The 25,634-nt window shown below is 41.2% G+C and overlaps 6 protein-coding genes across 10 annotated transcripts; 3 read left to right on the forward strand and 3 right to left on the reverse strand.

Moving 5' to 3' along the window:
- Nucleotides 1-121: 121 nt before the first annotated feature.
- Nucleotides 122-8,980, reverse strand: LOC117209820 (glutamate receptor U1-like). Of its 3 annotated transcripts, none has more exons than XM_033452227.1 (12): nt 8,920-8,980; nt 7,352-7,587; nt 7,181-7,281; nt 6,705-6,788; nt 6,315-6,620; nt 5,805-5,911; nt 4,074-4,244; nt 3,581-3,822; nt 3,031-3,245; nt 2,252-2,508; nt 2,115-2,187; nt 122-299 (listed from the first exon to the last, which is right to left on the reverse strand). In XM_033452227.1, exons 2-12 carry the CDS (start codon nt 7,560-7,562, stop codon nt 135-137), a joined length of 1,932 nt encoding a protein of 643 aa, XP_033308118.1. In that variant the 5' UTR covers nt 7,563-7,587; nt 8,920-8,980; the 3' UTR covers nt 122-134. The 3 variants fall into 3 exon arrangements, with proteins under 3 accessions (XP_033308118.1, XP_033308120.1, XP_033308119.1); XM_033452229.1 differs by lacking the exon at nt 8,920-8,980 and adding an exon at nt 7,985-8,086; XM_033452228.1 differs by lacking the exons at nt 2,115-2,187; nt 8,920-8,980 and having other exon boundaries at nt 127-299; nt 7,352-7,640.
- LOC117209833 lies at nt 4,957-5,518 on the forward strand. The gene has a single exon (XM_033452255.1). It carries the CDS (start codon nt 5,078-5,080, stop codon nt 5,381-5,383), a length of 306 nt encoding a protein of 101 aa, XP_033308146.1. The 5' UTR covers nt 4,957-5,077; the 3' UTR covers nt 5,384-5,518.
- An 823-nt stretch (nt 8,981-9,803) lies between the features above and the next one.
- LOC117209828 lies at nt 9,804-12,681 on the forward strand. The gene is made up of 2 exons (XM_033452248.1): nt 9,804-10,104; nt 11,338-12,681. Exons 1-2 carry the CDS (start codon nt 10,017-10,019, stop codon nt 11,919-11,921), a joined length of 672 nt encoding a protein of 223 aa, XP_033308139.1. The 5' UTR covers nt 9,804-10,016; the 3' UTR covers nt 11,922-12,681.
- Nucleotides 12,682-14,341: 1,660 nt separating this feature from the next.
- Nucleotides 14,342-20,786, forward strand: LOC117209818. The gene is made up of 13 exons (XM_033452225.1): nt 14,342-15,178; nt 15,247-15,370; nt 15,838-15,968; nt 16,034-16,168; nt 16,229-16,396; nt 16,506-16,594; nt 16,912-17,089; nt 17,181-17,403; nt 17,742-17,903; nt 17,977-18,131; nt 18,498-18,733; nt 19,228-19,459; nt 19,565-20,786. The coding sequence occupies exons 1-13, from the start codon at nt 15,118-15,120 to the stop codon at nt 19,819-19,821; spliced, it is 2,151 nt and encodes a 716-aa protein (XP_033308116.1). The 5' UTR covers nt 14,342-15,117; the 3' UTR covers nt 19,822-20,786.
- LOC117209832 lies at nt 19,979-22,333 on the reverse strand. Its single transcript, XM_033452253.1, has 5 exons — nt 21,948-22,333; nt 21,820-21,857; nt 21,527-21,727; nt 20,730-20,820; nt 19,979-20,169 (listed from the first exon to the last, which is right to left on the reverse strand). Exons 1-5 carry the CDS (start codon nt 21,970-21,972, stop codon nt 20,117-20,119), a joined length of 408 nt encoding a protein of 135 aa, XP_033308144.1. The 5' UTR covers nt 21,973-22,333; the 3' UTR covers nt 19,979-20,116.
- A 599-nt stretch (nt 22,334-22,932) lies between these two features.
- Nucleotides 22,933-25,590, reverse strand: LOC117209827 (PRELI domain-containing protein 1, mitochondrial). 3 transcript variants are annotated; one of them, XM_033452246.1, is made up of 5 exons: nt 25,503-25,590; nt 24,553-24,668; nt 24,236-24,449; nt 23,902-24,150; nt 23,611-23,826 (listed from the first exon to the last, which is right to left on the reverse strand). In XM_033452246.1, exons 2-5 carry the CDS (start codon nt 24,639-24,641, stop codon nt 23,665-23,667), a joined length of 714 nt encoding a protein of 237 aa, XP_033308137.1. In that variant the 5' UTR covers nt 24,642-24,668; nt 25,503-25,590; the 3' UTR covers nt 23,611-23,664. The 3 variants fall into 3 exon arrangements, with proteins under 3 accessions (XP_033308136.1, XP_033308138.1, XP_033308137.1); XM_033452245.1 differs by having other exon boundaries at nt 22,933-24,150; XM_033452247.1 differs by lacking the exon at nt 25,503-25,590 and adding an exon at nt 25,365-25,452 and having other exon boundaries at nt 22,933-24,150.
- Between the last annotated feature and the right edge of the window lie 44 nt (nt 25,591-25,634).

The raw sequence follows: 25,634 nt of genomic DNA on the forward strand, positions 1-25,634 counted from the left end.
TCTTCTGTTCGATCTTATCCGACCGCTCCGGGGAAACGCGCACAACTGTGGCTTTGTTTATATTTACGTACTAATTTGATAACGCGTCGGCACGAGAGGACGATTCGCGCATGATCCGACAAATATCCGCCTGACTAATTTCCCGTAAACCGTTGATCGCCGCGAGATCGTTGCTCTCGATTGCGCGACACTATTCGTTCGACTAATAACACCAAACAGGTGACTAGATAAGACGAGATCAAAAAGAGAAGTAGAGGCACTGCGTCTTCCAGTTCTACCGAAGACCAACCAGATTTTGCCTGAAATCCCAAGAAGATCGTTATACTCGACTCGATACGATCGTTTATGTCTTGTCTACAAGGTTTATACCTTGGCAAAGTGAACACACAGTGGTTCACGAAAGTAGTCGAATACTGTTAGAAATTACTTATGTGGCATCGAGTGCGAGAAGGAGAACACCGTTTTCACGATACTGTTTAACTTGTAGCGGCACATGAGTTAAAGGACAATACGAATCATGTTGTTGTTTTGCCTCGGAGTATAAGGATCGTTAGGATACGCGTAATGTAAGAACAAATAAACTCCGAGCAAAACAATGTCGCCGCTACGTGCAACCGTCGGACAGAAACGAATTTGAATTTTCCGACTCTCCCCCGACCAGTTTAAATAAGCGGACCCTGATCAAGGTGGCCGATAACATCCACGGTAGCACCCGGAAGCCGGTAGCACCCGAATAGCGACAGCCCGGCCAATCGTCGGTGAGTCGACGTATCACCGACTGCTCGTCGAATTTTCGGACGCGACTCGTCCAATCGTTCGGTAGCGACAAAATACGCCACAGTGCGGTACTTCATATGGAAAACCACGCCAGGCCCTTCCGTCTTCAACGAACGTCGACGCCTCGCCTTCAACGAACGTCGACGCCTCGCCTCCGCTCGACGCGAGCAGTCGAAGGCGAGATTTGAGACGACGATCGGGCAAGGAGTGGCGCGGCCAGTGAATAGTCCATGGGCATCGCCTCTGCACGTCGTACCAAAGAAAAACGGAGGCCTACGACACCGCGGCGACCGCGTGTCGAACGCCTGCATCGTATCGACAGGTATCCACCGCCGCATATCGAGGATGTCGCGCAACATCTGCACGAGTTTGACAACAAGCGGCCGACGCTTTACCCCGCATCGAAACGACAAACCCGCAGATGCCGAACTTTCGCAACCGCGCACGAAAACGACGAGCGAAGTCGTACAACCGTATGTGCAACAAAAGAAAGAAAGTCTTCGTAAAGCAATTTCAACAAATATAAAAACGTTATCACTGGTAGGGAGGTGATGTAGCGGCGCGTGAGTTAGAGGACAATCATGTTGTTGTTTTGCCTCGGAGTTTCAAGATCGTTAGGATACGCGTAATGTAAGAACAAATAAACTCCGAGCAAAACAATGTCGCCGCTACGTGCAACCGTCGGACAAAAACAAATTTGACTCTTCCGACTCTCCCACGACCAGTATAAATAAACGGACGCGATCGCAAGGAAATGAGTTACAGTCAGTTGTCGATCGGTTATCAACGAATTATCAGCGATCTAATTAACGAGTCGTTAGCGATTCTATTTTACCACTTATACACTGTCTTAGCGAATCGGTTAGTACGAGCGTCTTTGCCAACATCATCTGAAACGGTGAGCGAATGAGTCGTTACAGTGAGCCGCTATAGTGGCGCATCGTAATACAAGATTACATTCGCGAAAGCCACTATGGTGGCGCATCGCACTTAAGTGGTTAAATCGCAGAGCGACTAGAATTACGAATAATGATAATAATAGAAAAAATATAAGACATGTGATATAATACTCGTTAAAAATTTCCGTGGTAAGCGTTCGAATACCTTCGTCAATCACCGTATCTAACGAATGAAATAACTTTGCCATGCCACAAAGTTCCTTTTCGTTAATGCGTCAAAAATTCAAACATTTCTGAAGCAAGCGTGGCTTTTTTATTCGCTTTAATCCTTTACGGAGTTTTCGTCGAATGTAATTAATTTGCAGTGTGTGCTGCCGCTTCGCTCCACGCGATATATATGCAAGTATGCATATTTTAAGATAGTTCACAACGACTCACCCAACGCATTTGGCTAGACCATTCGAGCTTCAGCAGCCGCTGAAGGATGCCGCTATCCCGTAGCAGAAGAATGCTACGAAGGATAAGTCACCGATAAAGAGAGAAGAAAGAACGACGCAACGCTATATTTGACTCACTTGGTGTCGATAATGCCACGATAAGGACTGTGACTCGGGACTGCCATGGCTATCGTAGTCTGCATTATCGCATCCAGAGGTTCTACCGCGCACTCGACTTTCCCTTGCAGCACGGTGGCCATATTATCCAGCGTCATGAAAGCGTATTTCTTCTCCTGACAAACACGATTCAAGCCGTCGAAATAGTTTACCGGCAGATCAAGTTCCCTGGCCAACAGCTCCTCGAACATGACCGTGAGCACGGTGTCACTGGTGTTCTATTTGTGCCCGAGAAAAACCAGCGAAATATTTTCAGAGTAAATTGCGAAACTACTCGTACCTTTGTAAATTGTTGAAATCCGACGATCGTAATATTCTTTGACGATATACATTTAAAGGTTTATCAACAGGAATATTGTTTGGCTTTCGATCGATATATCGTTTATTGAAATATATCGATTCGTTGTAATTAAGCTGCGGATTGTTCCGCACTTATAAACAAATTTTAACGCGCAAAAACATATAGAGTGCTAAATGAAATATGCAGTTTCCCAGGGAAACTTTTAATTGTAATATTTGAAGGATGAAGCAAATCTCTCAATTAGATCGCGTTTCTTTAGGTACGCTTATAACATTGTGAATTTTCTAGAAAAATTTATTTATAATAGATCATATGCAGTACGAATGGCAAATCGTCGCAAATCTATGTCGCAAAGAGTATTTATTGATCGTTCGAATTGAATAATTGGGACGCGTCGTAATTGGTGGCGGATGATGGACGTAGAAGTACGATCTCTTACCTGGAAGAAACTGTAATCGGCCGAATCACCAACCACGGCAAATCGATAGGTACCATCTTTCAGCAAACCCTCCATCGTGGTAAATGGCATCACGAACGTCTTTATGGCCAAGAAGCTGATTAGCGCTGCCGAATAAGCTGCAAGCACTACCACGCCTGTCAAGTGAACGTTCAGATGCACCAGTCGCGTGGGATCCAAAGGAGACGGTTCCATGCCTGTTCGCAAATTCGAAATTAGGTCTCCCTGTCCTTCGACATTACCAAAGTATTTAAACTAGACCGCTAGACTACCGATTCTTATGCAAATTCATTTTTTCGGGAATATAGTTGGAAGAGTATAAGCCGGCACCGTTTAATTTAGCTTGTAGCGGAAACGGTTTCGTATATACATTCGTGTGCAACGAAGCAAATACTTTTGAACTTAGTAAATAGTTCAATAAAAACAAGTTTAACTTAGTTTAATAAAAATTAACTCGTAGATTTCCTTAGGTGGCTTCTTCGCTCGTAACTGGCGCGCCAAATTTGCCAAATTCGATTGGCCTCTCACTCACCCTGTCCGCAGAACGCACCAAATACGTAGAAGAGGATCTCGGATAAGGTGGACCTGGAATTGGGCCTGAGATCAACCGGAAACCAATTCACTTTTCTCGAGAGAACATCGATCCCGGTGATCGTCAGCGCCACTACCACGACGGTCAGACCGATTGCGTTCCAAACGTTGAATGCAAATGGTGCCAAGTACGTGTTCCATTTCACTGCTGTTGTGTCCGGTCTCCTGATGTATGCGCGGCATCTGAATGAAAAGGAGGCAAGAAGAAGGCAAGCAAGAGATACGTCTGATCCGATACGTTGCATGCGGTAAGTTGTTAGAGAAATTGCAGGATTGATTTCTTGGATCTGTTGCTTGCAGGCGGAGGTAAAAAATGACTGTTAATGACCATCAGGTTGCAGACTCTTACGCATCGCCCGGCGTACCACGTCGCGACGAGCGAATAAACGATAGTAATAGCGATAATAGAAGAAAGCTGCTGACTCTTAACGTACTTGGTCGAATAGACGGGAGTGGTAAATTTAATGGCCTCCAGTCTGTCGGACGACATCATCAGCTCAGTTGCCGCGAGATCTGCCTTGTCTTCTACCAACATTCTGATCGAACCTGTCCACGTGCCGTTTGGTAATCGGGTACCCCATGAGCTAGCCTCCATATAGGTAAACCTGAGACCCTCGGTGTCGCGCGAGTCATTTGAAAGAGACATAAAAAATTATGCAAATGAATACTACTCTTTCTCATTTGTACGTATTGTATTAAGTCTTATATCGAAGTATACTCTTTTTTATTTGTGTATTAACTCTCCGTAGATCGACGCTTTGGAACATGCGGCGAACGATTTCGTAAATTACAGCAGTCGCGTACAAATGGACCTAGGACCTCATTGAGATTAGTCGAATTATTTGAATTCGAGCGACTTAAAATTCAAGCGACGACCGAAGTAAATTACAGATTCATAGCGGTAAAGTGGGGTTGTCAAGCCGCTTGAATTCGAGTGGCTTGCTTGATCATGCTCTGAACGTCAGACGAAGCTCAATTTAAATCTTCGAGAGTCACCTCCCTCGCGAAGTTGTCGACAAATCGAGCCCGATATCGCGATCTTCGTGCACGATGGACTGTCTGTTTGACAAACGAGAAAGGATAAGAGAAAGAAGAGGAAGAAGAAGAAGAAGAAGGGCTACGGAATCGTCCAACGCGGAGAGCATGCTACGAGGCTTCGCATCGAAATGTCTAGAACCCGTTAGCCCAAGGAGAAGTTCCTTACCGTACGTAGTTAGATGCGCTTAAAATTAAAGAAAAATTGGTTTAACCATTTTTCACAACATAACACGAGAAAATCTTGAGTAGAGATAACAGTAACTTTACATCTGATATTTACTACTTACTCGTTGTTACTGGACTGCAAATGTTTATGTAATATTTCTGTCAGAATTATTCTTCATTCCTTTTATTCGTTCCTAAATTTATTTCAGCTACAGAGATTTATTTTGCCCACTAAATGTCGTATAATAGATGCGCGATGGTGTTACGCAGCACAGCCGCGACTCCGCGGCGATATTTTTACGAAAGATATCGACGAAGCGGTGACGGTCGGAAGAGAGAATGGTTCGAAGAGAGATCGGCCGCTAATCAAGACGAATACTTTCGGAAGGAAACGGCCAGGCAGCTGAGAGAACTTCGACGTGCCCTCAAGAGGAAAGCCGAGCAAGAAGATGACGCGACGACTGTCAGAAAGAAAAAGACTAGAAGGCACGACGTAGCATGCTCTTGCGACGAGGACGAAGATACGAACTTGAAAACATGAACGAAAGCAAACCGATGGGAACGCTTGATCAATGATCACATGGTACAATGGTTCGCGAACGCTTAAGAAACCTTTTTTGAATGTATTAACGATGCGTGTCGTACGAAACGTAACGTCTCGTTAGGAGGGAGGCGACTCTCCCTGAAAAAGAAGATTCCTAGTTCCAATTTTCTAGATATTACGTGTATTGTAATTTAAATTTGTTTCGATGAAAGTAATAGTAGTATAAGATATTCTATTAACAATATCCATCCTTAAAATAATTTTCCATTAGAAAATTCGAACGTGATACCAGTTTCCCAAAATATGTAACAGCAGCTCTCCTATAATCACCCTATACTCGTAAAAGTTTTCTACGATAATTGAATTGAATCTCACTGTATATCGTAATCGGTATAGTTTCTGTAAACGCTATACTAACGTGCAATTCATTCCTTCTTGCAGCAGTTGAATCACTTCACCGAAGAAACCGCCGATCCTAGAAGGCTGACCAGCTTTATTGCGAATGATCCGCGAAACTGGAGGATCCTGCCAGTGAAACGATTCGTCAATAGCGATCGATAGCTCCTCGGATATTTCTGTTCTTATGTAAGTATCGAGACGCTTGCAGAAAGCAAGTAGCGGTGTTAGATTAAATTAAGTCAACAAAGTAGAATGGCTGGCGAAAGAAAGTTTACAAAGTGAGTACAGAAAGACACCATAATTTTACAAACTGGATTTCTATTTGATAAGAGCGGTAAATTAATATAACGTAGTATATATCTTCATGTATAATACATGATTGTATATATATAGAAAATTTGTATATGCCACGGAATAGCTGACTATTAGCAATACGATAAAAAGCTTTTAACGCGATAATTACTGAAACCCATACGGTATCAGTTTTAAACTTTCTTTTACCTATGTACGAACGATCGCGGTAACTCACGTGAACGGAAACCACTCGTATGTTGCGTCCATTTAGATCGTTTCTACGTTGATATAATCCAAGCTGAGGTCCCTGGAATCCTTCTCTCGCATTCCACTCGCCAAACTTCATCGATCTCAGATTATCCTCCTTGCTGATTTGGTACACGTCCCGGACAATCTCACCTGTTCCCTTCGAATCTCTCTGAGTCACCATCAGAATGCAGTCAAATGGTACGTAGACGTTCGACAAAAATTCGTCGAATCTAGTGCCGTCCCTCAGGAACAGCAACCACGTCGGATAAGACATCGTGATCCATTTGGAAACCTGTTATCGTTTCGTTTGGATTCGTCGACGATCTCCGTTTCTTTTCTCTGGTATTTCCTCTTACCTGTCTTTATTTTCACTCACCGAAATGAATTGCTCCCTGATCTCGTCGAGGTCGTTCAATAACACGAACAACGGCCTTTTGATGTGATGATAAGTCTTTCCTACCTGAAACGAGATACGATAGCCGATTGAATTACGCCACAAGACATTAAATAGCGAATATCGAGGCTCACGAACGAGCGAACACATTGACTCTAAAAAGCTGATCGGTGTTTTTGAATTCATTGAAAGATACAAGACGAGTGTCTTCCTTTTTCTTTTTTTTTTAATATTTTTCTGCAAATGATTGAAAATATACGTTTTGATAGCAGATGTAACAGAAATGCAAGAAATCGTTCGTTCCGAATTTGTCCTCCTTTTATTTTCTTTTTACTGGGCTATAGTCAACAAATTGAGAACTTGATCGCAACATCGCGTCGCTGATATACGTAGCACAGAATACCGGAATATTTCTAAATACGGAATCCGTCGAATCCGACATTTCTTGGTAAACCTACTCGATCCTTGAACATGCTAAAATCCATAATCACAGTCCGGATGTTCAGAGATCCACTTAAGTACCTTTGGAGCGCCAACAGTCCTTCCATATCTTCCAATCCTAAAACGATCATCCACGGTTCCATCTTCAACGTTACGTTCTTACATTCATTGAAACATCACCGGCTCACCTTTCTTCTCTATCACGTTCATCGTGCCGTGAAAAAGTATGATGCAGGTGTTGTTGAAGTGATCGTGAACACCCTTGATCAAACTCTCGTAGACTTTGAGCGGTCGTATCAAAACAGGTTCAGCGTCTGCCAAAGACACGGAGAGGCGCGTGCTTCTTGAGACGCACAGTAGCAGCAACGTCGCACAAAATTCCCGTCTGAACCGAAGCATGGTCACCTCCTTCGTTAATAATTTTCTAGCGGCCGAAAGAGCGTAAGTGAAAATTGTTAGTTTTTCGGAGAAGCTTTCCAACGCGAAGCCATTATATTAAATTTCCAACATATTGGGTTGACAGCTAAGAGATTGCGGACTTTGTCAATACCGCCTAATGACAAAATCTGGAAAACGATCTGGAATTGGTCTCGGGAATATTTCTCGCTGCGTTGACACTGACTATGCATGCGATCAGTTAGCGATACGGATGAAGAACTATCCTCGAGAGCAACTCGCGATAGCTTTACTATCGAATGAACACTTAGCTTTGGAATCCCACGGGTAAAAAAGCAGGATAGGAGCAAAATTGAAATTGACTCGTGCCGTTAGAATCATAAGCAAAAGACAACGACGTAGAAAAATAGCAGCTTACTTAGTACTTATCCTGTTGGCCAAAATCTAGCTGATACACCTTTGCCCACGCACCAGAGAATTGTCTCGTACACGACAAAGTTCGTCGACGGTCGATTAGTATCACGACTATTACTCACTCGTTCGCGGCTGTCACGCGACTGATTCTACCTTCCCGATTTCCAAGTCTGAACGTACCTACGTCCATCTAAATTAAACTAGATAGTGATGTATGAAATTGCTCGATCATACGAGAGCGGAACGTCGAAGATAGCGAAGCACGTTACACGTCTTGTCAGGAAATTGACGGTTGGTCGATCGAATCGCATCAGATACGCTCGATTAATCCGCGTCCTCCTCTTCTTCCGATGCGATAGTTGCCTAGACCGTTGCGTCCACCAAAGCACAACAAAGTTACATAGAAATCGATCGCGATGGCGTGGATCGAAACGGTCGTTTCTGACGATACGTCAGAGTCAGTGACTCTTCCAATTCTGATACTCCGCTCTGTAGCATCTTCGCGCGATCAAAGTTTAAGTGTCGCTTACTGTACACTGTCGCACACGAGTATCCGGAGATTTGTAGTGTTTGGTAAAATTTTATCAAATCCGGTACTCGGAGTATTTGGCAAATTTGCGATAATAATACGATAATATCTACCAAGTTTTTAAACTGCCGATTAATCAACGATTACGGGTAGCACATGCTATCTTCTTACGGAAATTATACATTTAAATTCCGTTAGAAAAGACGAAAAAGTCAGACTTGGGAAGCGTGTGTAATAATACTGAAGAAAACTGGCACGAAATTGTTAATAAATATCGGTTAAGTTCTATATATAGTTGCGACGATCACTTTCCTCTTTCCTTGCAAACTTATAAACTAATCACGTCGAAGAAGAGCGACTGTCTGGATACTCTTATAGCATATTTTATTCTGTTCAAGTTGGTTCTCATTTACTTACGATGTTTGACCAGCTTCGCAAACGCTGACTTTCCCATAACCAGCGTTTTCGTGATTCTCGTTCAGGAGAAAGAAATTCAAACGGGTCCCACGTGAATATTCCCACGTGAATGATACATCTCGTAGAAAGAAGAGAAAAAAGATCGATCGACTTTGTCCATGACTCTTTTCATTCCTTTACGTTTCGTTCCGACCGGGGCAGGCATGAATTATAGCGAAGGTAAATTTCAAGATCGTGCAGCATCGAAAAAGATGTCTAACGCGAGAGACAAAAACGTTGGCACAGTGGGAGCGTAAAAATGAGAGGAGAAATATTCTCTACGTATCTAAATATACTCAACCACGCACGTACGTATGATATCTAGATCCTACAAGTTTATGAAGAAATGTCGAGTATTTTATAACACTGTGATAAACTATTTCTCTGCATTCTAAAAACTGGACTTGACGAAAAATTTCTTCTCAAAAAATTCAGTCACGATACACGATTATTGGGCACGATAATCGATCGTTGAATCTATAACAATGAAATCGGGAAACTTTTTACCTGCATCCTTAATCATTGATAAGAGGTAGACGACGAAGAATGCGGAGTACGACTCTAAATGACGTTGCCGAATCCGGTGCGGTGCCGAACACGAGCAGGAAATGACAACTCGTGATAGAAACTATTCGCGTAAAAATAAATAACAAATTGCAAGAATTTTTCTTTGTGAAAATTCGAAATGATGCGATAATGTCGAATATAATTGCCACGGCTCGCAATCACCCCACCCGCTCCTCCTACATTTCGTTGTGTAGTTCGAGGTGAGTCAAGCAAGAGGGTTGGCATTTGGCGATAAGCGTCGATTTGCACGCGATAAACAGCAATAAATAATACTGAAAAATATTCGACTGACGCAATTTTCCGTTAGGCGATTTCATCGCGTGACACGTAAAAAGCATGCAAGGTTGTAAATTAGCATCGATAACGAGTCAAATGACAGTTTGACCGTGTTGGGAAGTCGATAAAGGGTATAAGCCGATCGCGATTCCGATGGTCGACCAAAAGTCAGAGACCAAGTTTCCAACAACCGTGATCCACATCGAACTTGCGCTATGAACACCGTTACGATCGTCTTACTGTTGTCGATGTGCCTTTGCGCACTGTGCGGGGCTACTCCTGCTGTTTCTTCTCTCGATCAAGGTAAAAAACGGCTGCGATCGATCGATCCGCTGCTACACAATCTTGCGCCATTGAATAATATCTTATCATTACCGAAACTTTATAAGTCGGTAGCTACAAGACATTAGTATTAATAAATTCCCTCTTACTATTGTAATAGTAAGTCTGACAATGAAATATTAAAGGCAAAGTTTACGAGTTACGAGTTATCTTGTGTCATCTATCGGACTACGAATTAAATACAACTATTTAACTCTGTTTAAGGCCATTAACAACTACATACTTTTACATTGATAGACTTCTTTATTCGTTCGTTTATTTATTCTGTCTTATCAATCTTAGTTCGTATTCACGCTTGTTACGCGGCACCCGGCTTTTCAACGTTGACGCTTTTAAAGCTGACTTTCAATTTTCTGATTCTATCGCTGGAATACGTGCTCTTGTAAATGAATTTATCCACCGATCGTCTTGACTTGTTTTCCACTCCCATTGACAATCGCGGATAACCTGCTTCGAGAGTAATTCATTTTCGATGCAATTCTTTATACAGGGTAGTTGGTAACCGCGGAACCAACGGTACAAGCAGAAAGGGGGTGATTCTACGCGAAAAAAGAAGACGAAAATATAGAATAACAATTTTTCGTTCGAGGCTTTGTTTTCGAGAAAATCGACTTTGAATTTTCGCTCGGTACGCCTGCACTTTATCGCGTCTCGTTATAACGGATCTCACTGTAGATTTTTAAAAAATTTTTTAAATTGAACAAAAAATTTTATTCTATATTTTCGACTTCTTTTTTCGCGTAGAATCACCCCCTTTCCGCTTGTACCACCAGTTACCAACCACCCTGTATAAATACCGGTGTGAAATCGTAAAATTGTGAAAGAGAATTTCGTAATCCGGCATATACTTTGTCTATTTACTGATACTAGGTACGTTGATAAATTGCCAAGTTACAAGGCTCCATATCGCGTCACAGATGTGTGTTACGTTACGTCTATAATTTATAGACTTCTCTTTTACAATTTCCCAACTTTTTATCACATAGCTTGTAACTGTCGTTAACTTTACTCGTAAACTTTCCTCTTTTTTACTCATAGCACACTTATCACTTTTATTCATGGTTTACTAATACCGGTAACTTGCAACTGTCGTGACTCGTGAAATTTTGCCAATGACGTTAACGTGAATCTTCGATTGCGCAAGAGGCACGTGTTCAAGGGTAGTGCAATTTTATTAACGGGATCACGTTCCAGTTGGACTTATCCCGATCAACGAGGTTGATACAAAGTTGCAGCGCATCGCGCGGCAGTCTTCTACATCCGACTTCATCGAAGAAACCGTATCGAGACTTGTTAATATTCCGGCCAACCTGACGACCAACATCATAAAGTTTATCCTTTCGATCATCTCCAGGATCAGATCAACGTTTCTCTCGTGGATCGAAAACATCGAATCGTTCCTCGAAAACCCTTTAACGCTGCCCAATAACAGTCAGAATTCTAATCAGAGACGACGAAGATCAAACGTGTCGAACGGCCTATCAGAATTAATAAGTGATTTGCCGAACTTGCTACATTTACCGGTAAGCTATTTGCAAGAAACGACAAGCTCGATCGGAGATTCTGTTGGTGAGAAAATCAAACATATCGCAAAAGCTATAATAAAATTGGTATGGGACTTTATAAGGACGCGACTATTACCCTGGCTTCACGAAGTGCTCAGCAAAGTCCAGCAGTCAAATATTTTGCCATCCTTTTTGAACGAAGCGATCGGAAATGTCGATTCTATTTATTCCCTTTTGCGCCTGTTCACCGAAATCACCTCGAACAGTTCATGAGTCTCGCGTGGCATCGTGATATAATTTTGGCTCGAGAGGCTGGTCGACATTATCTTCTTGATTTTAACGCTAGAGTCGTCAAAGAAGTCGTAACGTTTGGTATTTAAGACTTTCTCTTTCTACTTTTATCTCTTCCTTTTTTCTTTTTGTTTGTTAAACGTTTGTATCTAATGGTGTTTAACTTTATCGAGACAAAGATATGAAACTGTACGAGCAAGTGTACTTATTTCGTTTGTCACGTTCATTTAATCTTAGTTAACTGTTGCCTAATATGTTTAGATACATATTATATGTTGATAATACGCTCTAGTGTGAAGAGAGGAAAATACAAAATTCCGGGCGCAAGACGCGTAAGAGGAGAAGCTTCGAAAACAATTTATTATTATTATTATTTATTTCATCGTAATGTTTTTGTATGGGAATCTTTAATTTGCGTGTTGATATGCGTGCGAGGGAAACAAGATTCTTCCGTCAATTTTTCTAACGTGGTATATCAAACAGGGAAAAAGACAGTGACGACCCGAATAACAGACGTACGTTCGAGAACTGTTTCTCGATAATCGATGCGGATAGGATCGATTTATTAATTGTTATAACAGAGTTTATATGTATAATAAAGTGAGCGACAACAAATTTTTAACCGCTGTCATTACACTTGGTTCGGAAGGATGGAAAAAAGATAAAAATTCCTAAAACTTCTTATAAATGTTACATTCCACGTTGTGAAATATATATTTAATCTTCTACACAGCATAATTTATATATCCTTGTTTTTCCTCTTATCAGTCATTGCGCTTCTTTCGCCATCTTTATCTTTCTTGTTTTACGATCGTCTTGCGAAAACGCTTGCAACCAGAACAGCAACAAGTGTAAAGAATAACAGGAGAAATCTTCTCCATTGTTAAGGAGTGCGGGTGCAAGATACGTTCGCCAATTACGTGCCTATACGATTACCAGCAAAATCGGTTCTACAAATGCAATGCGGGACATTTGGCATGCAATCGATTCTTTCGCCATTCTTTTTCTTTTTTTTTTTTTTTTCTTGTTTGCTATTTTCTTGGAAACAGATATCAGTTACCTAGGCTTTAAACTTACACGATGATTAGATGACACATTCGTCCGGATATTTCGTGAACGTTCTAAATCGTCTTTTCCATGGAGCTGATCTGTAACGTCGAGACAAAACGCAACGTGCTAACAGTAGATGCGAGTCTCTTTTCGCGACGTATCGGTTCATTGATCGTTTGTCACGAGACTCGGTTAGGGATTAAACCGCGTATTCCAGGAAAAGCAGAATGACGCGAGTAAACAACGAAACCGAGCGCGTGTAAAATCACTGTTACGTAAGTCGAAGGACGCGTCTAATCGTGCATCGCGTCATCGTACTATTCGCCGCGACTCGCCTCTTTCCCGCAGCTCTTTGCTGCTCGTACACGAAGCGCGAAAACCATGAAATCGTCAGTGAAATGCACACGATCTAACGTCAGCTTCATCTTCCAGCTCTTCAACGTCACAGCGTTCTCCATTCACCGGAAATGAGCAAATTTTATTCGGCGTACGATAACCGTCCGCCGATAGCTCGCTGTCGCATAGTCGGTTTCGCGTATTCTATTTATAAAATTCGCCAAGTCGTAAGCTTTTGAGTCATAGAATTTCCATAACCTCGCGTATACCGCTAATTACACGCGAATTGCCCACGGTATGTGGTGGAGCGATAAGCACCGATGCACCGGGATGCGCCGCGTCGCGACCAAGCCTTTGTCGTTGATGACCGTAAGCGTCCGTGAACGCGCCCGCCCATCCGAAGTCACGTTTCAACGCCAACCACGGCCGTTAATTCGCACGTCTGGTTCGGCGAATCGCGCGTCAAATCCACGCAGGGCACACGACAATTGTACACGATTAGGAATCTACGTATAGATGGACTGCGTGTTTAGTCAGCACGATGAAAAATAAAAGTATGGTATTTCGTAGTTTATACAATATCGTATTGAATCGTATTGGTCGAAGCTCGTTTCAACGACACTCGATTCGCGTGTCTTACAATCCATCGAACATCCGTTTACGAGTTTACATGTTATCGCGTTACAACATACCGCGATTATTCGTTTGTGGACCATCGCGAGCGCGCGGGCGGACGTGCACGAGCTCGTTCCTATTCGTTTCTCGCCACAATGCAGGTGAACGCGTACGCGCCTCTACCAGCGTGCATCAGTTGCTCGCGAAATTGCAGTTGGGTCGCGTCTTTTCCAAACCGAATCCCTAAACCGACCAGTCGTTCGCAGATACTCGTTCGATGACGATCGTCGCGGCAATGGATCGTTTACCGCGTTAATCGATTGCGATTCCGCTACTTTGCAGCTTCTTTCGACCATTATCCTCGTTCAGGATCGATTCGAGTAACTCGCGACTCCTTCGTCAATGTCGCTATCGTTCGGTCGGCTTCAAATATTCTGTCAAATTTCTCTCGTATAAATATTCGTAATTTACATGACTCATGCTCCATTAAAACTTCATTTATCTGAACTTCTTCCGTCGTTTAGCGACAAACACGGTCATTAGCGATGGTTATCTGACCTCGTCGAGAAACAAACAATTTATATGTAATAATTGGAGTTGGCGTAATAGGTGCTCGCAAATGTTCCTCGTTACTTATTATTTTTGGTGACGTAGTAGCAGCAGCTCAGCAACGTTCCGATACGCGAATGAATCAGCCGGCAAATCATTCGTTTAAACGAGCTTCGACTAAAATTTCGTTGCGATAAGTGGAATTCGTCGTTCGAATAAAATAAATGCAACTCTACCGTATTAGGATTATGTCGTCGAAAAGATTTTACCAGCGCGGTTAGCAAACCGAGAGCAAAGGGTTAAATATCCGCTTGAAATCGGATTACTTGCACTCGAGCAACTTAGATTCAAGTAACTTGACGAATTTGAACGAGACTTAACAAGAACCATGACTTACTACGACTCGTAAGCGATCGGATTTTCCCGGGCAAACGTTTGAACTTTCGTGCCAATTATTTTTTATCCGACTCGACTCAGGGTAGTTACGTAAGCGAAGCTGATACATCGTCGTGTACACGACCGCGTGCGAGGCAACGTTCGCGAAAATCCTTGGCACGATATCGAAGCTCGCGGACCGATCGCGCGCCTGCGCTGCTTGCGCCATGCGATCGATAGACGAGCGATAAACATGACGACGATCGCTCGTCTTCTCGCGGGGATCGTGATACTCGGCTTTATCACGAGAACAGGTAAAAATCATCTAAAATTTCGTATGCAGACCGTTTCACCGAGTCGACTGGTCTGCCTCTGGTTGCAGAGGGCCGCTGTTCGCACAACAGTTGGGAGAAAATCGCTGGCGTTAAACCGGAAACCATCGACGCGCAAACAGTTCTCTTTAGCGCGGTCAACTCAAACGGAATAACGAAAAGTTGCTTCGAAAGGTAGGCGCGAATCTTACCCCTTTCGCTGTGCAGTAAAACGAGGAGAAATTCAAGATGAACTGTTTAGACAATAATTTCTTACGAATCTCTTAGGTTTTTTTGCTATATGTAATACGAATTGATATATCGTGGTAGATAATAAAAAATATATACAGCTTACGGTGTATATTCGCTTCTCATAGAACGTCGAATATGATATGATAAAATAAAATCGTCGGTTTTATTTTACTCTAGTAAATGTTTATTTTTAAATACTACATTTTACATGTTCCTATTCTGTGTATCATACGTTGCCAACGACTTTGGCAATATTTTGTCCGATCGCAAGATAAATCGCTCAGTCCGTCAAACAAACGTCCGTTGATTCGAATGATCCTATCTTCCTGTAAAAATCAAGTAGCAGTGACAACCAGTGAAAAGGTAAACGAAATACGTTTCTTTGACCAACGTCTTCCTTCGAACTTCAGATGCAAACGCGTAAACTGCACCGCGTTCGTCATAGACTTTGGTAGAAGCGTCTGCTACAGCGTGCGAATAGAGGACGACGAACTGGTACCCGAACCGAATTCCATCTTTTACCACCGAGTTTGCGTGAAAGGTAAGTTGAAACCGAACTGTTTATATCATTTTTTAAACTATTAAATTATTCTCGTTCGTCGTCAGTGCCGGTAAGCTGCGCGAGACGAAAACTTTGGCAGGTGGAGAGGAGTCCAGGAGCGGTGTTCATCGATTCCAGCGCGTTCCATCTATCCGATCCGATCACGAGGAACCAATGTTACGAGAAATGCATAGAGACAGGTAAGCGCGCTAGATCGGGTCGAGATCGATCGAGTTGACTCGTTGGCGATTTCCTTGCAGGAAGAAGCTGCGAGTCCGCTCAATTTCGGACTTCGAAACCCCTTTCGATCGACAAAACAGCGTTCGGACGATGCTCTCTCTCGTTGTACGAACGAGGAACCAGACCAAGAGCGTACAGGGCGTCCATGTACAGAGACGAGTACCTCAGAGATCAATGTCGAAATCTGTGTGAGTAGCAACTTTCTAGTAACTTGCAGAAACTTGGAAAACCGATCAGTCGACCGGTCGTAACCGAATCGGACACAATGGTCGATAACGAAGAAACTCTGTGTTACAGCCAGAGACGAGTATTGCTCGTACGCGGAATTCCAAAATGTCTCGTTACCGTACTCTGACGTCGCTTTGATGGACCTTGACGAGAAGCAGGTAAATTTTTGGTACTTTATATTGGCTATTGAAAACGACGATTTTATAGCATGCATAAATATTTAATCATAGTCATAACCGACTTATCAATTTATTTTCATGCATATCTTGTCACATTGAAATCTTCGAAATAAACGTCTCTAACCATAGGAACGACAGGTCAATCTATCAAACCTATAAGACTTCTCTTCGCTCCTGTTCATTTAGCTCATGCAACAGAGTCGCCGATAGCGTTAATCCTCTAATTCCGCTTTGTATGTCTCGTATGTGTTCCTGTTGTTTCCTTGTAATTTCGTTCGACGATCGAATCGACGCAGTGCGAGAAAAGATGCGACTCGAGCGTGGATGGTTTTATCTGTCGAGGATACACGTTTGCCAATTCGTCGGGTCAACCACTTTGCCTACTGCACTCGGAAGACACCACCAGTCTAGGAGTTAGCTCGTTGATCGACGCGACGAACGTGGTCTACAGAGAGCGAGAACCTTGTTTAGATCGTAAGTGATCTTGTCTTTAGATTTAAAAACGAATCGATAGATTTCGAACGAAAAAACGATAGATTTCACGCTCGATGTTTCTCGTGGTCAGTGAAGGTGCGGTGCAACGATTCGACGATGACGGTCGAGTTGAAAACGAGCGACCCCTTCTTTGGCCGGCTCTACTCGAACGGATACGCGGATACCTGCGACGCTCAGGGTACAGGCAGTAATCGAACAATATTGACGTTACCTATTCCACCCGTTGACCAGATTCGCGAGGGTACCCTTCGTTGCGGATTGCACCCTGCCTTTTCCGTCGACGATCAAAATCGGTAAGATATCATAGACGAAAGCAATATAGCACAATCGTTAAGTCAGCGAGCGATTAGAGTTTACACGGTTCGAACATCGAAAGATTAATTGGAGAAAATCTTGAAGGAGTAAATAGTTGGAGCATCTTTTACAAATTTCAAGCTTCCTTTCTGTTTCTCGTGTTTCTGATTTCTCGGGAAACTATCGCGTCGCGAACTTTACAGTTTGCCTTTTAACGTCTACCCTGAAGACGTGACAAAACATTAGCGCAAAAAGGTAACTCGTAACCGGATCGTCCGCCAAAGAACCAAAAGCATTGTAACAAAAATGAAAGAAAAAACGATATTGTCGTTCGTAGAACGCGACCGTTGGTTTGGGCAACGATCGTCGTACAATTCAATCCGATCGTTCAACGACTCGGCGATCAAGCAGTCAGGGTTGGATGCTCGTTAAACGATCGAGCACCTCCGCAACCAAAAAACGTCACCGTTCAATCTAGTTTCAGCTTTCTCGATCCAAAGTGAGTATCCATGTCTTCGTCTTTTATACCCGCGATACGCCATTTTCCATTTTCCATTTCCTATATCATTTAGCGCAGGAGTGCCGCCGATCTCTTCAACGATCGTCAACGCGTCCTCGCAAGCGCCGATAGTCACCATGAGGATATTAGACGAGAACTCGGCAGTCGCTATGGTCACGCATTTAGGTCAGAAGCTCACTCTGAAGATTCAACTGAGTCCACCAGATGGTAATGGAATGCTTTTACAGTAATCTTCGTTTCCTTATCTTTCTACACGCTCCAAATATAATTAAACTTAAAATAGCTTTTAAACTAATCAGTCGCAATTCTCTTTATCGTTTTTTGACGCAAAATATTCCAAGTGATCGATGTACGTTTAAAAGATATAGATACGCTCCTCCTAAAAGTTTATGTAAATCTTTTCCATACGTCGTTGAAAACATACGAAAGAACTGTACTTGTAGAATTTTAGAGCAGATCTTACGTCTTTTTCATTTAACAGTCGCTCTAACCCTAACCGGAAAACAGATACAACCTGTTCCAATGGCAACGATTATTCTGTACATGTAATTTCCTACAATTTATGGCTCGTAGGTCCTTATGACATTACCGCCGGACACTTAGTAGCGAGCAGCGCTTCCGGCGATGCCTCGTATCTGCTACTGGACGAACTCGGATGTCCCACCGATCCAACCACCTTCCCCGCTCTCTCCAAGGATCCAGTCGATGGTCGTTCATTAATCGCAACTTTTACAGCCTTCAAGTTCCCCAATAGTCAACGAGTCCGTTTCAACGTACTCGTCCGATTCTGCTTGGACAAGTGCATACCGGTTAGTGAAATGCACAGTCGCATTTATCGCTACGATCCTTTTCCCTCGACGGTAGGAATATGGCGAACGTGTAAATGAATACATTAAGGGACAAGAGAACATCAATCGATTTAATCGCAACTAAGATCGTACGTCTGCATCTTTATTAGTTCGAAGGCGCTGTACAGTGAAAATAGCTTGATTTAAAAAAAAATTGAATTACTAAAATTCTTACAAATTGATGTTTCAAATTTCTAGTTGCAAGCTTACTCAATAAACTGTTACTTAAGATCAAGCTGTAAAAGTAGCATTAGTTCTAAATCTACGTGTTATGCTTCTGAAACTGTTCTTATGAATTGGCAAACTACGGTTTCGAAAGTTTCAGAAGGTTTTCGCGTTCTTGCAAGCCTATTCGATTTAATATTAATTTAACGTCGTTGCGTACGTCCTTCCCGCCAAGAATACGTTCGCGATCGTCCCACGATGGTCGATTCACCGTGTGATACGCGTTACAGACCAACTGCAACGGCGATAAACCTTCTTACGGAAAAAAGAAACGAGCTAGCGAGTCTTGGAGTACGCAGGCAACCTACCACGCCGAAACAACGCCAACGTCCAAGGACGAAACTCCGGACGAGTTATCGCTGGAACTCTCCATAATCGTTCAAAACTCCGTCGCGTCTTCGGCTGATCGTTTATCTTCGAGGGAGAACTCGTCCCCTGATACCGTGCTAATCGCCGGAGGAAGTGAGTTTCGCAAACTTTTGTAATCTCCAAACCAACTGAAAACTTTTCTTTTTATTTCGCGACCGACTTTCCTCGCTTATTATTTCTGTTCTATCTTGCCCTTAGATTCTGTGGACGGACTGCTCTGCGTCGACGCTAGTCTCGCTTTGAGTCTACTGATCTTCTTGTTGATCGTCCAAATAACGCTTATCGTTGGCTGTCTATTGACCGTGGCACAATACAGAAGGACGGCCATACGAGCGGAAGAAGACAGAGCCAATATCTTAGCCAGGCATCTCTACGGCATTCACGGAGGGAACTTGGACGTAGCGCGGAGAGTCAGATGGGCTGATCACAATCTATCCTCCTTGTCTCGCGACTGACTCAATCTGATTGCGTTGCCCGCATAGCTACATTTCTTCCCCCCCTCTCTTTGTCATTGACACGTTTCCAATCGGTTTCTTTTTACGATGATTGAACGGATGGTAGGAAAGGAGATGGTAGGAGATCCTCGCGTGAGACGCGCGGCAAGGCCGCGGATTATTTTCAACCAAAACTTGTATTAAAGAAGGAACAACGATGAATAGACAATTACGTAACTATGCGGTAAACTAGTTTTATGTGAGTAGCATTCGCGTGTCGATATTGTTGATCGGTAATACGCAGTCATTAAGTCATCTATCCTCTTATCTTCGTAGTCCTGCATTTTCCGTAGTGTGTTAACGTAACATCTGCAACAAAGAACAAACGCGTTTCATTGATAAGTTTTAGATAGACAGGGAACGAGATGGAGACTTAAACGCGTCCGTAGATTATACGATACTTATCGATCTTGAACGTAATCTTAACGAATAAGATCGTCGCTACATAGTATAATTCTGTTTTCCTTGTAATACGCGTTATAACGCGTCGGTATCAATGCCATTTTGTAATTACAAAATGACCGTAACGCTCATTAACCGCGTGTATTACGAGGAAAATGAAATTCTCGTTCCAAACGTAACAAGTAGATTGCGGAAGTTTATACAAAGTGCATACTTTCGCGAAGCGATAAGCAAAGTAAAGCGAAACTTCGATAGGAGTATCAATATCTTTCGTCGAATTAAAGCATCTGAAAAATTGTTTTCTATTTTGCTGTCACATTCCGTATTTAACTTATCTGTCCTGCATGTACTTCGCGTACATCTTGAACATATTTTTCGTATTCATCTGCATATCGTAGTTGTCTAAACTTCCGCAATTTAGTCATAAATATTCCGTGACGTATGGACTAACATCGATCATTCCTTACCTTTTCCACATGCCGATGCGCAGCTTAATTGTCCTGGATTGGAGTACTCGACATCGTCCGAGCCGCATACCGGATTGTATTCGCTCGTCGTCTGAAAATTTTATCGCTCCTTCTCATTTAGTGCGACGAATCGCGTTTCACTTTTCAGCTTCTGAACCCCCATGAGAATAGAGGACAGGATTTTCTATAAGCGTTAGTCGCGTGTGCCCAGACGTACGATGTTCTCCTTAATTCAAGTGCTATTCTTCTTCGTTCAATTTCAAATATTTATATCCTACTTGTGTACGATACAATTTATAACACATTGACTGCGGATGACACTGCGTCGATGTCATGGTCTGGTAGCTCTTAAAAGCGGAAAATACCACGTCACGATCGTCAGCACGTGTTAAGGAAACAAAGATTTCAGTCACGCTGAGCAACCCCGCGACGTCAGTTCCGCAATCAAAGTCAACGAAAGATAAAAGATACGAGAACTGTAAACATCTGGATATATTTTGAAAAATGAAAAAATACTATACAAAACGTTTCAACTAAGAAGAACAGCGTGGCTCTGGATTCTTCCCATCGAAACGTGAGTATCTGACTCGATGCTTATAGGAAATCTCGCCTTTACACAGCGTCACGAGTGGATGCGTCATTTGCAAGTTCGGCAAGTTATAGACCAAGTTATAAACCAGTATGACCGGTATAACGAATAAATAGCCATGACCTTCGACACGTTTTAACAAACCTGCGCGATAAGTTAGAGGAAAGGAAGAAAAAGATCGAAAATTTCAAGGGCTTTCACGACTCACCAGACACGTAGCTATACACCGGTTGTATCGAGAGTCGAAGGAGGCATCCTCCGTGGTCGTCGAAGGTGTTGCAGAACTAGTGGTAGTTGCCGTGGTTGCGACGTTTCTACCGTCTGCAGGTCCGTCGAAAACGAATCCGTCCACCGAGAACGTACTGGGTATCGTTTGAATCTCGACTTTGCCACCAGCCAGACCATCGTTCTTTGTACGACAGCAACGGTTAATTAATTCAGGATCCAATTGATAAAACGTATAAAACGTTTCGACGATTAGGCGATTTCAATTATCCTTACCTGTGGAAATGCGATCACGCTTCTGCTCGAGGCGATAGCTACACACAACATGCATTTCCATCGTTAGAACGTAAATCGATCCTTTATACAAATCTCTACGATCCACTTATTTCGCGAGACATACTCACCTAACGCTAGACAAAATTGCCACATTTTGGTTAATCGTGCACCTCCTTTTCTCTATCGTAAATTTACGCGAATACACGGATAAACGCCCTTTACAGATTCTTCTCCTTTCTTTTCCAATCTTTATATTCTCGATACACGTTCGGTTGACACACCAAGATCGAGAGTTTACTGAACGGAAAGAAGTCGTCCGCGTACTTTTATAGCCGAGTCGAACGAGCCAACCAGAGAGAATTGTCGATTAATCTTAAAAGTCCTCGCGCGAACTACTTAATACATGCAAATACTGGGTTTTCCTGTTCGGTCACTATTCTGTGCACTGTTCAGTTTCTTCTTCTTTTTTTAACGCCTTCGAAAATAACAACACAGGAAGTAATAAAAGACCATTTCTAGAATTGCTAATTTATGCTTCTCTCTTATCCCCTTCTTTGTTATCTTATTATGCAGAACAAAGATATTGCAGAAATAATACGTCTTCGTTACGTGTTTCGTATATATTATACATGTTACACATTATAAATACATAATGAATTGCCTAGTTTGGAAATCTCACTTTCCGTGAGATTTATTCAAGGCTAGTGACGAGTATTTCGTATTAAAGATACTCTTTCGGTATGAATCAATTAAATCGAGACAAAATCTCGAATCACGTTTAATAATCATTAATTACAAAAATAAGAAGGTATAAAATTGTGTTTCTTAGTTTTCAATAAGATAATTTATTCACACATTTTAACAATATACAATTTATCTGTTTACATGATATTTGCATAAGTTACAATGACGTCTAAATATCAGATTAGGATTTCTTTCAGCGTAAACATAATATAATCTCTAACTAAAATTTATACAAATTCTTCTATTATATATTTATATAATATGTATACATCCGGATATCTTAATTTTACGGTGTGTACGCAAAAGCGTGCATAGAATACAGAATTGCCACAAATACGTTCTAAGTGCAATTGCAATTTTACAATTACGTACGAAAACCATCAACACCGATATAAAATATTATATAGATACCGACGAAGTTTGGATCGTACCGGTAAAAAATGCTTAATACTTAGAATCAATATGCACTCGCTATTACTCATGGTTTCTTTAGAAACCATCCATCTCGTTTAAAGAGATTTTCTTTTCTCTAATTTTCTTTATACTATTTTAATATTTTACAAAACAATCTACACTTTTCCTCCCACATTTTTCTCTTGTTATCGTGTTTAATAATGTTTACACGTTATCAAAGTAAAGCATGTGTATTTGAAGGAATAACAAATTTAGAAATTTTTTCGGAAATATACACGCATAGCGATATTGCCACGTTCGCGCAATTTAGCATCGTCAGTAATTGCGATCTTTAAAAATGTTGTTCCGTCTATCACAAAAATATTTTAAATGAATCTTAAAAATTAAATATGTGTTGGCAGTTAATAGGAATGACAACGTGGAAATATTATACAGAGCCACTGCAGTAGAGTGGTTCAAACGAAAACTTCTTTTCACCTCCCTTGCTTCATCGACGGACGAATCCTATTTAATCAACTATAAACATGAATATTGACAATGCTAAACAATTACCAACAATTTCATACTATTCGCTCGGTCGATTTGCAAGAATTATATTTCGGTTCCATTTCGAAACTGTTTTAATTTTCACTGTTTCTGTTCCCCAAATACTTTAAATCGTTGTTCACATCAATAATATCGCTTTATTTACGACTGTTCAGATTGGTACGCAGCATAAATCGTTCCAGCTTTTTTCTTTGCCAAATCTTTTGCCTTTTTAGCAGCGTCCTTTACTTTTTCCGCTCTACCCTGTAACGAATGTTGAAAATCTTCCGCGAGACTAGTCCTTGCCCCAGCTCCTTCATCGACCTGAAATAAAAAGAAAGAAACACGTAAATATAAATTTTTTCCTTTCGAAGCTTGGATTATGTACGTTGTTCTTACTAGATGAGCAAAACCCATTTGGGAAAGTGTCGGATTCATATACTGTGCTGTTTGTGGAAACATATGTGCTAGGACATAATTAAACCCGTTATACATCAGAGTACAATTCTTTTTAAATCTATCCAATCCAAATGCTTGAATAGCTCTACCAAATCCAAATACTTGGCTGTCGATCCAAGCTGATCTTTTTGCAACTGTCCAATTAGGATTTTCTTCGCACACCTTATAAACAACTTTCTCCACAACAACCTGTGAAACAAGAAAAGCGTAATAAAAGTTAATTTCCAAGTAATCGCAATACAACAGCTCCCACAAACTTGCTATACCAAATTACCATGACTTTAGTGTAACCTAAATTTCTTGTATATGTTGTTAAAGTTTTCGTTTTGGGGTCCACTGTGACCTCTTCGACAATTTTTACAACATTTTTACTAATAAATCTCTCTCCCCATTTTGGTACTCTGTTAGTTTTTGTCAGAAGTCGTCTGGTATGTAATATGCCATCTTCAACCTTCCTTGATACAGTATCTTCTGTAAGTACATGGGCGCTGAAAAAATAATTTGAATTGTACTATTTCTTCTAAATATTTATCAGTAAATAATAATATAGTTTTACGTATTTCACAAATGCATTTGGAGTTTGATACCTACCTATTAGGATTTGGATATCTTTGCCAAAATCCACGTGCTACTTGATCCCAATTAAATTGGAAAATTGTATTACTTTCATAATACTTCATTTTGTTGACCAGTATAATTTGTACTGTCTAAACAGAATTACAACATTCAAACAATTTCATTGCAAATTGCAAACTTATTCATATGTCAACAATTCTTAATTTTAACTTGTTTCTTTTAATCCGAAACTGAACCAAATGAATACATATATGAATACACATATGAAAGCATATATGTATATAGGGAATTCTCTCTCTTTCAAAGAGGAGAAAAGAAGTATACAAAAGTATACAAAAAATCAATTTGTTTAGAAATAAACTTTTGTAGTTCCACAAATTAATATCACAACATTAACATAACGCGAAAAAAATATAATATCACAGTAATAGAAATAATATTTCTTGTAGATGAATAAGAAATTCGAGGTTTACGCAATAGTATTAAGCCATTATTAAGGACACATGCATGTGTTGTATATACTATATTACATATGAAGAGCATAAAATTTGTAAAAGTATTTAAAAACAAAAGAAGATAAATCTTTTATACACATGCATTAATATAATTTTATCAACTTAACACGAAAACGAATTAACTTTCATTAATTATCCGATCGAGCGAGAATGAAATTACATAACCCTTTCTGATATTTGAAAGCTTACTAAATAAAATTATTAAATTATCACTTGGATTTATTGACATTTGTAATAATTCCAAAATATCACGAAATTACAAATATGCACGATAATTAAAATTTGTCTAAAGAATTACAAGAGTGCCTATACCAGAAAAATTAATCCACTCCGAAAGAATATTTTGATTTGAAACTTGATTTGTTGTGAACGTACAGCGCTTTTTTCTCGAAGACTATATTGGTAAAGTCTAAGCTAACGCAAAATTCATAACATATTTATGTTACTTACATAGTTATTTTGTTAATAAATTACACTTTTTTCATATCCAATTGTCAGTTAAACGTTGTGTCATACTGAGTAACTCAGTAACTGGTAAACGACTTGTTCCGCCGTCGATATTATTGAACTGTGCCTTACCGT

This window comes from Bombus bifarius, unplaced genomic scaffold (genome assembly GCF_011952205.1).
Source record: "Bombus bifarius isolate JDL3187 unplaced genomic scaffold, Bbif_JDL3187 scf7180000008194, whole genome shotgun sequence".
Lineage (NCBI taxonomy): Eukaryota > Metazoa > Arthropoda > Insecta > Hymenoptera > Apidae > Bombus > Bombus bifarius.

Excerpts from the sequence above, each read along its gene's own strand:
- LOC117209833 (XM_033452255.1), top strand. The coding sequence starts at position 5,078 with ATGTCGTATAATAGATGCGCGATGGTGTTACGCAGCACAGCCGCGACT.
- LOC117209820 (XM_033452227.1), bottom strand. The coding sequence starts at position 7,562 with ATGCTTCGGTTCAGACGGGAATTTTGTGCGACGTTGCTGCTACTGTGC. Across the intron at positions 3,246-3,580 it reads TGGTGCGTTCTGCGGACAGG|GCATGGAACCGTCTCCTTTG; the intron begins GTGAGTGAGAGG and ends ATTTGCGAACAG. Across the intron at positions 300-2,114 it reads GGTCTAGCCAAATGCGTTGG|GCAAAATCTGGTTGGTCTTC; the intron begins GTGAGTCGTTGT and ends TTGGGATTTCAG.
- LOC117209828 (XM_033452248.1), top strand. The coding sequence starts at position 10,017 with ATGAACACCGTTACGATCGTCTTACTGTTGTCGATGTGCCTTTGCGCA. Across the intron at positions 10,105-11,337 it reads TGTTTCTTCTCTCGATCAAG|TTGGACTTATCCCGATCAAC; the intron begins GTAAAAAACGGC and ends ATCACGTTCCAG.
- LOC117209818 (XM_033452225.1), top strand. The coding sequence starts at position 15,118 with ATGACGACGATCGCTCGTCTTCTCGCGGGGATCGTGATACTCGGCTTT. Across the intron at positions 17,090-17,180 it reads GCGAGAACCTTGTTTAGATC|TGAAGGTGCGGTGCAACGAT; the intron begins GTAAGTGATCTT and ends TCTCGTGGTCAG. Across the intron at positions 18,132-18,497 it reads TCAACTGAGTCCACCAGATG|GTCCTTATGACATTACCGCC; the intron begins GTAATGGAATGC and ends TATGGCTCGTAG.
- LOC117209832 (XM_033452253.1), bottom strand. The coding sequence starts at position 21,972 with ATGTGGCAATTTTGTCTAGCGTTAG. Across the intron at positions 21,858-21,947 it reads GCAATTTTGTCTAGCGTTAG|CTATCGCCTCGAGCAGAAGC; the intron begins GTGAGTATGTCT and ends TGTTGTGTGTAG. Across the intron at positions 21,728-21,819 it reads GCGTGATCGCATTTCCACAG|AACGATGGTCTGGCTGGTGG; the intron begins GTAAGGATAATT and ends TGTCGTACAAAG.
- LOC117209827 (XM_033452245.1), bottom strand. The coding sequence starts at position 24,641 with ATGAAGTATTATGAAAGTAATACAATTTTCCAATTTAATTGGGATCAA. Across the intron at positions 24,450-24,552 it reads AGATATCCAAATCCTAATAG|CGCCCATGTACTTACAGAAG; the intron begins GTAGGTATCAAA and ends TTATTTTTTCAG. Across the intron at positions 24,151-24,235 it reads TAGGTTACACTAAAGTCATG|GTTGTTGTGGAGAAAGTTGT; the intron begins GTAATTTGGTAT and ends CTTGTTTCACAG.